This window comes from Ranitomeya variabilis, chromosome 3, assembly GCF_051348905.1.
Source record: "Ranitomeya variabilis isolate aRanVar5 chromosome 3, aRanVar5.hap1, whole genome shotgun sequence".
Classification (NCBI taxonomy): Eukaryota; Metazoa; Chordata; class Amphibia; order Anura; family Dendrobatidae; genus Ranitomeya; species Ranitomeya variabilis.
Window position 1 is genome coordinate 569,887,518 of NC_135234.1, and position 15,613 is coordinate 569,903,130.

A 15,613-nucleotide genomic window follows, 5' to 3' on the forward strand; every position below is an offset into this window, starting at 1 on the left:
GAGGGCAGTACGCACACTAATCGCGTCATCGCGCCCTCTGACCTGTACAGTCACAGCCAGAGGACGGAAGACAGAGCAGCGCGCAGCGATGGAACGAGGAAGGTGACTATCGCGCAATGCTCCCCCTCCCCTGATATACTCACCTGCTCCCGGCGCGGTCCCTGGCAGCGTCTCACTGTCAGATGGTCTCCGGGAGCCGGTGGCATCTTCCTGTGTTCAGCGGTCACGTACCGCTCAGAGTAATGAATATGCGTGCATATTCATTACTTTAATGAGCGGTACAACGTGACCGCTGAACACAGGAAGCCCTGCCCGGAGACCATGGGACATGCAGGGACCGCGCCAGGAGCAGGTAAGTATATCACAGCCGCCGCTCCCCCTCACCCGCCGACCCCACACCGACACTGACTCGAGTATAAGCACAGGGGGTCACTTTCAGCCCAAAAAAGTGGGCTGAAAATCTCGGCTTATACTCGAGTATATACGGTAACTAAGGGGGTGATAAAGTGGGGTTTGATTTACTATTTTTTTTATTTTGATCACTGTGATAGACCCTATCACAGTGATCAAAATGAACCTATAGGAAAAATTTCATATTGTGGCCGGCCGGCAGATCTCAGCAGGCGCCCTGCTCATGCGCCCACTATTTTCTCCCGGAAGAAGACGCTGGCGGCCCGGGGGACTTCACGGGGGGTTGTAGAGACTACGGAGGTAGTCTATGGGGGGGACCCAATTTCTCTGATGTGCAGTCACATCAGAGGAGAGAGAAATTAAATGGGAAATCTGACTTTTTTTTTTGCGGTCACCATTATTCCGTTAATAATGGCGATTGCAACACCGGGGTCGGTAAAAACCAACCCGAATCATGTTCTCTGGAGTCTCATCTACCCCTTATAGCCGAGACCCTGGAGAAATTCCGACCCTGGGGATGCTATACACTTATTTCTCAGCGTCGTTAAAAAGCTTCACTGAGGCATAAGTACCCTTTATTGCCGCTGTTAAAAGGCGTATCAGTGGTCGTTAAGGGGATAAGAACCACTAGGTTTGAACCGCGTCTGCCTACATTAGGGGCTTGTGACTTTTATGCTGAATGGATTACTTACGGTATTTTAAAGAATTTTCCTATTAAAATTTGAAAGCTTTTAACGGACTGCCTGAGCTGGATTACCTATTGGATTGATGTCGCCATCTTCAACTTCATTCACCACTCCAGCCTTCTGTTTGTGAGAGACATGCACAGAGAAAAAAACCGACAGAGCTGCAACATGTGCACAGGACCTTCCTTACTGTTACCTATTCAGTGGTGAAATAAAAAATGACTGGGTGTTGCTTTAAGCAGAAAGCTGGGGGTTGGGAGCGGTGCGCTCCTCATGACACAAATTGAGAGAACCGTGATTTCAAAATCATCAAATCTATCTGGGATTACATGAAGAGATGGAAGGATTTGCACAAGTTTACAGCCACAGATCTGTGGTTAGTTTTCCAAGATACTTGGAACAACCTCGCTACGGAGATCCTTCAAAAACTGTGTACAAGTGTACCCAGAAGAATGAATGCTTTTGGGTGCTCCAGGAAATCCGAAGCACTCGAAGTGTTCAGTTGCATCTTTCTGTATGGTGATCTGTGGTGTGGTATAACCTGCTGTAATGCCATATGTGTAAATGCTGGGTTTGTCTTTCTAGGAAAGCCCGCTAGCAGCAGCTCTGAAACATGCCGATTTTGTGGTTCCAGAAATGGTACGGAGCTGTCAGCTGTGGGGAGCGTATGCTCTGATGCAGATTGTCAGGTTGGTGAAACGATCCCATTGAGCTTTATACACAGTTGATTTCCAGCCCAATAGTAGTAATGCAGTGCCATATAATTGTGTGTGTTTCCTGTTCTCAGGAGTATGCAAAGTCAGCCTGTGGCAAGACTCACCCATGTGGGCATCCTTGTGGCGGTGTGAAGAATGAGGACCACTGTTTACCCTGCCTACACGGGTGTGATAAAAGTGCAACAAGTCTGAAACAGGACGCAGATGACATGTGCATGGTCTGCTTTACGGAAGCACTTTCTGCAGCTCCTGCCATTCAGGTTGGTTGTGTTTTGTTTCAATCTTAGTTGCGGCGTCCCAAAAAAACGCAATTCTAGCATTTTTACTTTTTTTTTTTCCTCTACGCCATTTACCGATCGGATTAATTCTTTTTATAGCTTGACTGGGTGATTCTGAACACGGCAAAACCAAATGTGTATTTAAAAAAAATATATATTTTATTGCAAATGGGGGGTGATTGGAACTTTTTATATTTTTATTTTTTTCATATTTTTAAAAACTTTTTTTTCACTTTATACTGGCTTCAAGAGTCTTCATGGGAGACAAGAAGCTGCAATCATCTGATTGCTTGTACGACATAGAGTAGGGCTGAAGACCTGCTCTATGTAGCAGAAATGCTCACTTGCTATTAGCGCCGACTGCAATGAGTGCTGAGATCTCCATTTGTGCATGCGCCGCCCTCAGCCGGCAGCCATTTTCCCGGAGTCCTGTCCACCGCATAGGAAACCATGTCACTGCAGGGGGCTCAGGCTTTCACAAGATGTCGGTAGAGCCCCCGCAGCACCAAACAACCGTAGCGGCACACCGCACATCCAAACACCCTCTCATCCCAGCCTGCAGCAACGCTGCACTCTTGCCTCCTAGAGCGATGACTCCGCTTCACCGCAGCCAGCACCCCCAGTAAGCACCACCATTTTATTAAAAAAAAGTATTTTTTCCGATTTTTCTCCTCAAACTTTGGGGTGCATCTTATTATCTGGTGCCTCTTATAATCCGCAAAATACAGTAATTTGAAACTGGACATTATACATTTTAGTGTCAGATAGAGCCATAGGATGGAACTGAACTGCAAGCTTACTGGTACAAAATCCATTCACAGCTGGTGGTAGTAGCCATACCATAGATGACCAACCCTTATTGGCCAACATGTAAATATATATAGATCGAGAGATGTATATATATATATATATATATATATATATATATATATATATATATATATATATATATAATTATATAATTATATGTACATTTTTTGTGCACTTTCCTCTACGGGTGCCTTCTTCGGTAGTGAACTAAGGCCTCTTTCACACTTTCGTTTTTTTTTATGTCCGTCGTAGTGCAGCAAAATGACGGATCGACGGACGTCATGAAAATAGTGAAAAACGTGTGCGACGCATCCAGTGTAATGACTGATGCGTCGTCCACAAATTCCGGGAAAATAAATGGGGGGGGGGGGGGGAGAGAGAGAGAGATCGACCTCAAATCCACCCCAAAGTTCGCTGGATTCCAGTGTGTGATGGTCAGCAACGGATCCTGCGTCCATAGGCTTCCATTCTAGTCAACGACGTATGCCGCAGGATCCGTCATGACACGTTTTCCCAACGCAGACAAACATTACATTGAACGTTTTTTCCAGACGACTGTCCGCCAAAACACGACGGATGCGACGTGTGGCCTTCTGTCGCTAATACAAGTCTATGGGAAAAAAAATGGATCCTGCGGCCACATTTACGGATCTGAAAAGACGGAAGTGTGAAAGAGGCCTAAGCTACGGTAGTTCAGAGGAAATGCAGAAATATCGCTTTTATTTACTGCTCAGAACTGTTTTCCTCCAGATAAGGCTACTTTCACACTAGCGTCGCACGACTAATTGCGTCGTTGCGACGTACCGACGCTAGCAGTGAATGCGCCGCACAACGGGGGCAGCGGATGCTGTTTTTCAACGCATCCACTGCCCCATTGTGAGGTGTGGGGAGGTGGGGGCGGAGTTCCGGCCACGCATGCGCGGTCGGAAATGCTGGACACGACGCACCAAAAAACGTTACATGCAACGTTTTTTGGTGGCGACGGTCCGACGCAACACCACGCAACTGTCGCACGACGGTTGCGACGTGTGGCAATGCGTCGCTAATGCAAGTCAATGGAGAAAAAACGCATCCTGCAAGCACTTTTGCAGGATGCGTTTTTTCTACAAAACGACGCATAGCGACGTGCAGTGCACGACGCTAGTGTGAAAGTAGCCTAATATGGTCATTCTATTTTGTTTTTCAGCTGGACTGCAGCCATGTGTTCCACTTGCAATGTTGCCGACGTGTCCTAGAAAACAGATGGCTGGGGCCACGGATAACATTTGGTTTTATGTCCTGTCCTATTTGCAAGGTATTTAATTTGGATGGAATTCTAGTACACAGTTTCACTTCTGTTTGTGCCAACAGGACATCAATGAAAATCTCAGAAGAATGATGTGACTGATTGCTCTTCTAATCTGTAAACCCTGTACATATTATTCTTATTTATTAGCTTTTCATTATGTACTGAGAGACCTGATGTCAATGTGGGAAGTAATTAATCTCCCTATCTATTTGTAGAACAAAATAAATCATTCAGTGTTAAAAGATCTTCTAGACCCGATCCGAGACCTTTATGAAGATGTCCGAAGGAAGGCTTTGATGAGGTTGGAATATGAAGGACTACACAAAAGTGATGCAATCACTACACCGGGAGTCCGTTATTACAATGACCCTGCCAGTTATGCCATGAACAGATATGCTTATTATGTCTGCTACAAATGTAAAAAGGTAATTCCGCAAACACATTCCGAAGTTATTTGGGCCTGTCTAATCACTTACTGTGTAACTAACTTACTAACTAATGACTAGCCAAATTAATAGGAGTCCTAAAAAAATCCTTATGATGGTTCTTAAAGCTTTCACCTCAACAGTCAATTGGTCATTTAGAGAAAGTAGATATTCCAAACTTTAGTGAAATTTCAATTTAAATTACTTTACGCAAATATGGTGAAGTGTTGACCTCCAGATGCAGGAAACAATCTAAGGCATGAGGGCTGTAGCTGGACTCTGGCTGTCATATCCAGCATTCCTTAATATAAAAATCATTGGTAATGGCGAGGATTCAGATTACATATTAAAAGGAAAGAAACCCTTCCTAACACTAAATTTGTAGCTCCTGAATGGATCATTATAATTCCGTTATGCACGAGACCTAAAATAAGGAACTTTATTCACAGATTCAGTTGTAATGATGGACTGTGAGTCTATTGTGCATAGCCAGATTCAGTGGTTACTGTATTGGGAAAATAATTAGAATACGAGATAATTGATTTTTCTCCATTTTCTGCCCATATCCCAGTAAATAAACGTGTGTATAATTGGACATGGTAAGAAAAAAAATTATATGTATCTCTAGATCGCTGATTAAAATAAGTCTGCAGTCCCTGGGTAATAACTACATAACTATGAATGCCCCCAGCACGCACACAGTGCACTGAATGGATTTGTCAGCTTCTGAGCTGGGAACGGAAGGTATGTATGTGTTATAAAGTACTCCCGGCCAGTGGTCTCTGCCTCACGCCATACACTTGTATTGAGCGGGGCCGTGCCCACTAGACGGCCTCGTCACTGGAAAAGGCGCGGATTCACTCCGTACAAATGTATGGAGCGAGGCTGCGCCCCCTAGACATGTTCTGCTCGGGAGTATGCATAACGCATACAGCACCACCATTCCCCACTCAGAAACCGGCAAATCCTCAGTGTGCACACTTGGGGGGGGATTAATAAGTGTAATTTATCTAGAAACTGTTTTATTTTCTTTATATACACAATCCCTAATGAACAGAGCCACATAGTACCACAGTGGATCCCAATACACAATTTCAAGGGTCCCTGTGTATGCGATACAGACTACCGCCCCTATCATCAGTATAAATATACAAAACTCCACACAACCAAATGATTACAGGGCCAAAGTAATATATAGAAAAATTTATAATTTATTAATTAAAAATGACCAATCAAAGTCAAACAACAAATCAATAAACAACATATAAAAGGGAAATATGCAAGCAGTAGAACATGCATGATGGAATGTTGTATATATCAGGACACACCGGGGGTATTGGAAAATAGATGAGGCAAGAGGAGCTGTAGCCTCATATACGGGCAGAATGAAATAACACAATATGAACCCCTAGGCAAATCAGCAAAGGGTTAACCACTATTGCTGCCCAGAGGTGCCTATTCTCAATGTCCTAGTGACTCACCGCAGCATATTGCTGACTTAAGGGTAACCGCCTCACTTAACATATCTTAGCCATAATTACCTATACACAGGCGATACCCGGCGCCAAAATTCCCAATGTCCCGGTCCGTCCGCCCCGACGCGCGTTTCAGACCTCCTTCTTCACAGGGGGCCTGCTGTCCCATATCCGTGTCCACCTTATATATACACGCCGCAAAAGTGCCAGCCGGCCGGTGTGGCCGAGAACCGGAAGCGACGCGCATATCTCCCCGGCAACCACAACGCCGGACGGCGTCACGTGACGGCAGGTCCCAAAGGACACCGCCCGTCACTAGGAGACGCCGAAAGCCGCCAGGAGGTGCAGCGCCCGGGAGACAAGCGCGTGCAGATACGGGAGCACAGCTTATCCCAGTCATGCAACCATAAATATGATTACTTAGTGCAGCCATATTAAACCCAATCTGTATTACCACATCAAACAAAATAATAATCACAAGTGCTAGAGGGGAAACAAAACAATACAAAGAAAAAAAGGGGAAAATGAAAAAAGACTGGATCCCAAATGGCACAAAGAATACAACATTAGGACATTATAACATCAGATCATATCCATTGATTTTCATAATATCTTTAATGAGGTCATCGTCTTCACTTGTCCATAGGATATCTCTGCGCCAGATCATCAGTCAAAATAAACATGTAAGGGTATAAGGAAGACACACAGAAACTACAATAAAATGAATAAAAAAGAAATTATTAAAAACAAAACGCAGGGTAACAATTACAACAACCATAGGGCCAACAGTATCAATAAATAGACCAATAGATGATAGCAGAGGGTAGACTATCATAGGAATGGAGCGAAGCTAATGTTTTCATTCAGTCCAGATGGATGGACCGTGTTTAGGGTCCAAATCCATCTGGACTCTAATTGGGCCAAACGCTTCGAAATCCCTCCACGTTTGGCCCAATTAGAGTCCAGATGGATTTGGACCCTAAACACGGTCCATCCATCTGGACTGAATGAAAACATTAGCTTCGCTCCATTCCTATGATAGTCTACCCTCTGCTATCATCTATTGGTCTATTTATTGATACTGTTGGCCCTATGGTTGTTGTAATTGTTACCCTGCGTTTTGTTTTTAATAATTTCTTTTTTATTCATTTTATTGTAGTTTCTGCGTGTCTTCCTTATACCCTTACATGTTTATTTTGACTGATGATCTGGCGCAGAGATATCCTATGGACAAGTGAAGACGATGACCTCATTAAAGATATTATGAAAATCAATGGATATGATCTGATGTTATAATGTCCTAATGTTGTATTCTTTGTGCCATTTGGGATCCAGTCTTTTTTCATTTTCCCCTTTTTTTCTTTGTATTGTTTTGTTTCCCCTCTAGCACTTGTGATTATTATTTTGTTTGATGTGGTAATACAGATTGGGTTTAATATGGCTGCACTAAGTAATCATATTTATGGTTGCATGACTGGGATAAGCTGTGCTCCCGTATCTGCACGCGCTTGTCTCCCGGGCGCTGCACCTCCTGGCGGCTTTCGGCGTCTCCTAGTGACGGGCGGTGTCCTTTGGGACCTGCCGTCACGTGACGCCGTTCGGCGTTGTGGTTGCCGGGGAGATATGCGCGTCACTTCCGGTCGGGTCCGCGGCTTCCGGTTCTCGGCCACACTGGCCGGCTGGCACTTTTGCGGCGTGTATATATAAGGTGGACACGGATATGGGACAGCAGGCCCCCTGTGAAGAAGGAGGTCCGAAATGCGCGTCGGGGTGGACGGACCGGGACATTGGGAATTTTGGTGCCGAGTATCGCCTGTGTATAGGTAATTATGGCTAAGATATGTTAAGTGAGGCGGTTACCCTAAAGTCAGCAATATGCTGCGGTGAGTCACTAGGACATTGAGAATAGGCACCTCTGGGCAGCAATAGTGGTTAACCCTTGGCTGATTTGCCTAGGGGTTCATATTGTGTTATTTCATTCTGCCCGTATATGAGGCTACAGCTCCTCTTGCCTCATCTATTTTCCAATACCCCCGGTGTGTCCTGATATATACAACATTCCATAATGCATGTTCTACTGCTTGCATATTTCCCTTTTATATGTTGTTTATTGATTTGTTGTTTGACTTGGTCATTTTTAATTAATAAATTATAAATTTTTCTATATATTACTTTGGCCCTGTAATCATTTGGTTGTGTGGAGTTTTGTTTATTTTCTTTATGCAGAACTAACTTTTTTTTATTTGCTTTTTTCTTTTTAAAGGCATATTTTGGTGGTGAAGCACGTTGTGATGCAGAGGCTGGCCAAGGAGATGACTATGATCCAAGAGAGCTGATATGTGGAGCATGCTCCGATGTGTCCAGGGCTCAGGTATGATGTCATCCCTGGTGAACAGTCGGGTCACGTTTGTAATCAAATACACCATAGGGTTGCATTTGAAACTTTGAAAGCAGAACATTTAGTCTACGAATGGATTTAAAGAGGTTATCGAACCTTTCGATTGGCTTACCACTATAGCCCAATATTAGCTTGATGATGAGCTGTATGACGGGGCTCTTCAATGTGTCCATCAGCTTGCTGCTTGTCTCTGCCGTTCTTTTCATAGCAATGATTCAGGTTACTGCAGTGTTGTTCCATTAGACACAATAAGACTACACTAATCCTACAATATAAGAAGAACGGTGCAGCAAGTCCGAACCAACCCGCCATAAACATTGAAGAGACTGTAGTGTTTGTGTTCGCCACAACTTCTTCAGACAGCTTCTCATAGGAGATGGCAATATTTGGATTCCCTTCAATGTAAGGACAGATTCACACTGTGTCCCGTTCCAAGGGCAGGGCAGGAGACCCTCAGCCAGTGTATTGCAGGCCATTCTCGGACCGTGACACTTGGATGTGTGAATTGAGCATAATATAGGTGACGTATCCTAGGGATAAGCCATCGCATTGCAAATGCTGTATAACCCTTTTAGTAATTGCAATTAGTTTCAGATCACTTTCCATCTGCATAGTTAGTAACATGGTAGTGAAAACTGCTTTTCTACTTCCTTTTGACAGATGTGTCCGAAACACGGTACTGATTTCCTAGAGTACAAGTGTCGTTACTGCTGCTCAGTGGCTGTATTTTTCTGTTTTGGAACAACACATTTTTGTAATGCTTGCCATGATGACTTCCAGCGAATGACCAGCATACTTAAAGAAGAACTTCCACATTGTCCTGCAGGTAAGCAAAATTGCCCATGTATTTCTGTTAGGTGTTCCAACATCTCTTCCAACGTATGGTTAATGTGTACAGAGCTGAATACCACCGCACCATCACACTTATTGGTACCAGCTGGATATAAAAACAGCTGATCTGTGGAGATCCCAGGGGTCAGACACACACTGATCTGATAATGACGACCTATCCTTAAGGGTACATCTCCAATATCATTGTAGTGGCTGAATACCAGAGTGATCTGAGGCAGATGACTTAGCTGCTTGGGATCCTCTGTTAATCATACATTATTTTTTAATGGAGTTGTTAGATGTTTCTGGACATGAGAGAGAGAGAGAAAGCCGAGAGGAAGAGAGCTAAGAGAGAGAGGAAGAGAGCCAAGAGGGAGAGAAGGAAGAGAGCCAAGAGAGAGGAAGAGAGTAGAGAGGGAGGAAGAGAGCCAAGAGGGAGAAAGAGAGCCAAGAAGGAGAGAAGGAAGAGAGACGAGAGGGAGGAAGAGGGCCAAGAGGGAGAGAAGGAAGAGAGCCAAGAGAGAGGAAGAGAGTAGAGAGGGAGGAAGAGAGGCAAGAGGGAGAAAGAGAGCCAAGAAGGAGAGAAGGAAGAGAGCCGAGAGGGAGGAAGAGAGCCGAGAAGGAAGAGGGCCAATAGAGAGGTAGGAAGAGAGCCAAGGGAGAGGGAGGAAGAGAGCCTAGAGAGAAGGAGGATGAGAGCCGAGAGAGGAGGAGGAAGAGAGCCGAGAGGGAGGAAGAGTGGGGGAGAGATGGATGAAGATATAGATACACCAAATATAGATTATATCTTTGACTTTGAAGCATTGTAAAGCTGCCTTTTTGGCTATATGACTATCATTTTTGTATTTTTTTTTCCTTTATAGGTCCAAAAGGCAAACAGCTTGAAGGGACGGAGTGCCCTCTTCATGTGGTCCACCCCCCCACCGGAGAAGAGTTTGCCTTAGGCTGTGGAGTGTGCAGAAATGCCCACACGTTTTAAAGAAAAATAGCCCATACTACTTTTCCAGTTTCTAATTATAATTTTTTTTTTTTTTTTTTTAAATCCTTGCGTTGTGAATTTTGAGATGGACTGTAGCAGTCCTTCATTCCAGGCAGGTTCTGGACGACAGCATCCGGTCAGGATGGGACCACATAAGAGTCTACGAACAAGGTTAACCAGGAAGGAGGCACCAGATACAACTGTGTATTCACGAGTTCATACTCTTCATACCAAACTCAATGTTTTGTTATACTTAAACTGATGATAGCTACTTGTGAGGTGCTTGCATGTGGTCATTACATAAAGCACCACCGACAAGGCACCAGATGTGTATAAAATGCTTGGATACACAGCATATAAAAGGCTCGCCATACCGAGGATATATAAATATATGTATACAGTATATGTATGATCAGAAGAAAAGTTACAGTAATGAGCACTGACTTTCCAATAGCCTTGTACAAGTATACCTGCATCTCGTGGAAAAAGGAGTATATATGTTTATCTTCTAGACTGTTAATACAACTCTCTGGTTGCTGGAGAGCTCTGCATTGTGTTCCACAGAGAAGAAAGCGACATTGCTGTGGAGGGCACATAACATAACAAGGTATAAAGTTGTAACAAACGCTGTACATAGTACATAAAGATATCAATGTTCGTCCCGTTTAAGATTTACAACATTACAAAGGCAGTTTCATTTAACTTTCTGGGTTATGTTTGAGCCTGAAATTTTAATGAAGTGCAATACTGAGTGTGCCTCATATCTTTGCAGATGTAAACTTTATGGAATGTACATGTTAATAAAGCCACTGTACATTTTTATACAGTGACAGTCTGGTGAATGTTTAGGATCTTATTTAAAAGGAATGGCTTTTAAAAAGAAAAATAAAGACTTAAATCATATTTGTGAAGCTTTTCTGAATTTGATTTTTTTTCCTTATGAATTCTCATGTTCATTTTTTACTTGGTTTTGTTCATGTTACACTTGGCATTAAAAGGGTTTTCAGACCCATTTTACATTTTTGTTAAAAAGGAGTAACGGTTGTCTTGCCAGTCCTACGCTGCTTTTCCCGACATTTCCTAGGTCCTCCGACAATCTCTATCTTGGCCTCCAGTGATATTTCGGCAGTCTCTGGCTGCATCCGTGACCTCAGTGGTGGCTTCACAGGGGTGGCGGGAGTATTAAGTAATTATTTTGATGTACATACTTTTGTCTTTTTTAGGCATAAAAGTATTTCAGGAGTGATGAGATTATTGGCTAACCAGAATTACTGAGAATAGGGCACAACACTTGAGATATTACAACAGGAAATTTGGGCATGGTGGATGGGGACATGCCTCATAAAGATAAGCCAAGGTTATACAATAAGGGTATGTGCACACTTTACGTTTTTTTCACGTTTTTTCCTCTGTGAAAACGCTTACTAAACGCATCCCATTATTTTCAATGGAATTCCGCATTGTTGTGCCCATGCTGCGTTTTTTTCCACCAAAAAAAAACTGATCGTGGAAAAAAACACAGCATGTTCATTAATTTTGCTGAATTTCAGCGATTTTGCCGCTATATAATTGTATTGGGACGCTTCGGGGAAAAAATGCGAGTGGATTTTCCGCGAAATGAGTCCGGTTTGTTCTGCAACGTGGGCACATAGCCTTAAGGTTTTTATTTATGAATGGCGAAGTGGTGGGAGCGATGTTTTAGAAGTCTGGTGCTCGGATTTTAGGAGTTGTGTTTTTGTCTCAGTAATTTAATTTGTAAACTATCTGAAGAAGGAGCCTCTGTGCTCGGAAAGCTTACAAACAGAATTCTTCTGGTTAGCCAATAAACATTTCCTAGAATATGTCTTTTTGAGCATAAAAGTATTTACATAGATTTTTCTGGCTAAGACTATGCCACAATATAATTTTATTGTACATCATAAGTTATTATTTTATAACATGTCTCAGTTTTTAGTTTAAGTAAAACATTAAACTACCGTATACACTCGAGTATAAGCCGACCCGAGTATAAGCCAACCCAAACCCCCCCCCCCCCTAATTTTGCAACAAAAAACTGGGAAAACTTAATGACTCGAGTATAAGCCTAGGGTGGAAAATGCAGCAACTACCGGAAATGTCAAAGATACCAATAAAAGTAAAATTAATTGAGACATCAGTAGGTTGTGTTTTTGAATATCCATATTGAATCAGGAGCCCCATATAATGCTCCATACAGTCCATGATGGGCCCCATAAGATGCTCCATACAAAATACGCCCCATATAATGCTCCATAAAATTTGATGGGCCCCATAAGATGCTCCATATTAAAATATGCCCCAAATAATGCTGCACAAATGCTGATTATGACCCCATAAGATGCTCCATATTAAAATATGCCCCATATAATCTGCACAAATGCTGATTATGGCCCCATAAGATGCTCAATATAAAAATGTGCCACATATTATGGCCCCATAAGATCCTCCATATAACAATGTGCCACATATAATGCTCCATACAGTTCATTATAACCCTATAAGATGCTCCATATAACAATGTGCCACATATAATGCTCCATACAGTTCATTATGGCCCCATAAGATGCTCCATATAACAATGTGCCACATATAATGCTGCTGCTGCAATAAAAAAGAAAAATGACATACTCCCCTCTCCCCGCTGCTCCTCAGCGTCCCGTCTCTCCGCAGTGACTGTTCAGGCAGAAGGCGGCACGCACACTAATACGTCATCGCACCTGCAGACCTGAACAGTCACTGCAGAGGACGAGGAAGACGGGGCGGTGGTGGAACGAGGGAAGGTGAATATGAAATACTCACCTGCTCCCGGCGCGGTCCCTGGCAGCTTCTCCCGGACAGATGGTCTTTGGGAGCCGGCAGCTTCTTCCTCTGTTCAGCGGTCACTGATACCACTCATTACAGGAATGAATATGCGGCTCCACCCCTATGAGAGTGGAGTCCATATTTATTACTTTAATGAGCGGTACCACGTGACCGCTGAACAGGGGAAGAAGCTGCCAGAGCCGGAGACCATGGGACATGCAGGGACCGCGTCAGGAGCGCCAAGAGCAGGTGAGTATGTGACCGTCGTCGCTTCCCCTCACCCGCTGACCATGACTCGAGTATAAGCAGAGAGGGGCACTTTCAGCCAATTTTTTTAGGCTGAAAATCTCGGCTTCTACTCGAGTATATACGGTATTTGGCTAGCCCTTTTAATCTCCACTCTTTCTGTTCCTATGAATAAGAGATAACTTGCTAAGATTGAAATAACAGTGTAAGCTTTTCTGTTGGCAGGAGATTTTCCGCTTTCATTTTTTTTTCTACTCCTTTTTTTTTTCAAGACCTACAGTTACGTCCATATATATTTGGACAGAGACAACATTTTTCTAATTTTGGTTATAGACATTACCACAATGAATTTTAAACAAAACAATTCAGATGCAGTAGAAGTTCAGACTTTCAGCTTTCATTTGAGGGTATCCACATTAAAATTGGATGAAGGGTTTAGGAGTTTCAGCTCCTTAACATGTGCCACCCTGTTTTTAAAGGGACCAAAAGTAATTGGACAGATTAAATAATTTTAAATAAAATGTTCATTTCTAGTACTTGGTTGAAAACCCTTTGTTGGCAATGACTGCCTGAAGTCTTGAACTCATGGACATCACCAGACGCTGTGTTTCCTCATTTTTGATGCTCTGCCAGGCCTTCACTGCGGTGGTTTTCATTTGGTGTTTGTTTGTGGGCCTTTCTGTCTGAAGTTTAGTATTTAACAAGTGAAATGCATGCTCAATTGGGTTGAGATCAGGTGACTGACTTGGCCATTCAAGAATATTCCACTTCTTTGCTTTAATAAACTCCTGGGTTGCTTTGGCTTTATGTTTTGGCTCATTGTCCATCTGTAGTATGAAACGACGACAAATCAGTTTGGCTTCCTTTGGCTGGATCTAAGCACACAGTATGGCTCTGAATACCTTAGAATTAATTTGGCTGCTTCTGTCCTGTGTCACATCAATAAATACTAGTGACCCAGTGCCACTGGCAGCCATGCATGTCCAAGCCATCACACTGCCTCCGCCGTGTTTACAGATGATGTGGTATGCTTTGGATCATGAGCTGTACCACGCCTTCGCCATACTTTTCTCTTTCCATCATTCTGGTAGAGGTTGATCTTGGTTTCATCTGTCCAAAGAATGTTCGTCCAGAACTCTGCTGGCTTTTTTAGATGTTTTTTAGCAAAGTCCAGTCTAGCCTTTTTATTCTTGATGCTTATGAGTGGCTTGCACCGTGCAGTGAACCCTCTGTAGTTACTTTCATGCAGTCTTCTCTTTATGGTAGATTTGGATATTGATACGCCGACCTCCGGGAGAGTGTTGGTCACTTGGTTGGCTGTTGTGAGGGGGTTTCTCTTCACCATGGAGATTATTCTGCGATCACCCACCACTGTTGTCTTCCATGGGCGTCCAGGTCTTTTTGCATTGATGAGTTCACCAGTGCTTTCTTTCTTTCTCAGGATGTACCAAACTGTAGATTTCGCCACTCCTAATATTGTAGCAATTTCTCGGATGTTTTTTTTCTGTTTTCGCAGCTTAAGGATGGCTTGTTTCACCTGCATGGAGAGCTCCTTTGACCGCATGTTTACTTCACAGCAAAACCTTCCAAATGCAAGCACCACACCTCAAATCAACTCCAGGCCTTTTATCTGCTTAATTGAGAATGACATAACAAAGGGATTGCCCACACCTGTCCATGAAATAGCCTTGGAGTCAATTGTCCAATTACTTTAGGTCCCTTTAAAAACAGGGTGGCACATGATAAGGAGCTGAAACTCCTAAACCCTTCATCCAATTTTAATGTGGATACCCTCAAATGAAAGTCTGAACTTCAACTGCATCTGAATTGTTTTGTTTAAAATTCATTGTGGTAATGTCTAGAACCAAAATTAGAAAAATGTTGTCTCTGTCCAAATATATATATGGACTTAACTGTATAACTTTATTTTCCAGTCAATCAAATGGTAAAACTGGAGGGTCTTATCTGATAACCAAGAGGTGTAAAATATTATAGGTATGCCCATCTGATAGGGTTGTGACAGTCACAACTCCTATATAAGCATGTAGAGGCTGCAGCGAAACACCAAGGAGATAAGTTGCAATGATTGAGGAATATAGTGGTTCAGAGTCTGCGCTGCCCAAAGTTCAAAGATACGATCACACACGAAGGCGAAGCATGATTGCAGTTTGTCAACCCGTTCAATCAAATGGCTGCAATTTGTTGTAGAATCAGGCTTTTAGTCATCTGCTGCAACTGCTTCTACTGCCG

General features: G+C 43.1%; 1 protein-coding gene across 16 annotated transcripts in view; it reads left to right on the forward strand.

Moving 5' to 3' along the window:
* MYCBP2 (MYC binding protein 2) overlaps positions 1-11,215 on the forward strand; it is a 339,194-nt gene extending 327,979 nt beyond the window's left edge. For 15 of the 16 annotated variants that reach the window (XM_077297204.1, XM_077297206.1, XM_077297212.1 and 12 more), the window contains 7 exons: positions 1,683-1,786; positions 1,885-2,073; positions 4,088-4,195; positions 4,405-4,614; positions 8,353-8,460; positions 9,148-9,313; positions 10,182-11,215. In XM_077297204.1, the coding sequence (XP_077153319.1) occupies positions 1,683-1,786; positions 1,885-2,073; positions 4,088-4,195; positions 4,405-4,614; positions 8,353-8,460; positions 9,148-9,313; positions 10,182-10,297 (1,001 nt within the window). In that variant the 3' untranslated portion in view covers positions 10,298-11,215. Of the gene's footprint in view, positions 1-1,682; positions 1,787-1,884; positions 2,074-4,087; positions 4,313-4,404; positions 4,615-8,352; positions 8,461-9,147; positions 9,314-10,181 lie in introns of all 16 variants that reach the window. The other variant, XR_013223966.1, reaches the window with a different exon arrangement.
* The last annotated feature ends 4,398 nt before the right edge of the window (positions 11,216-15,613 follow it).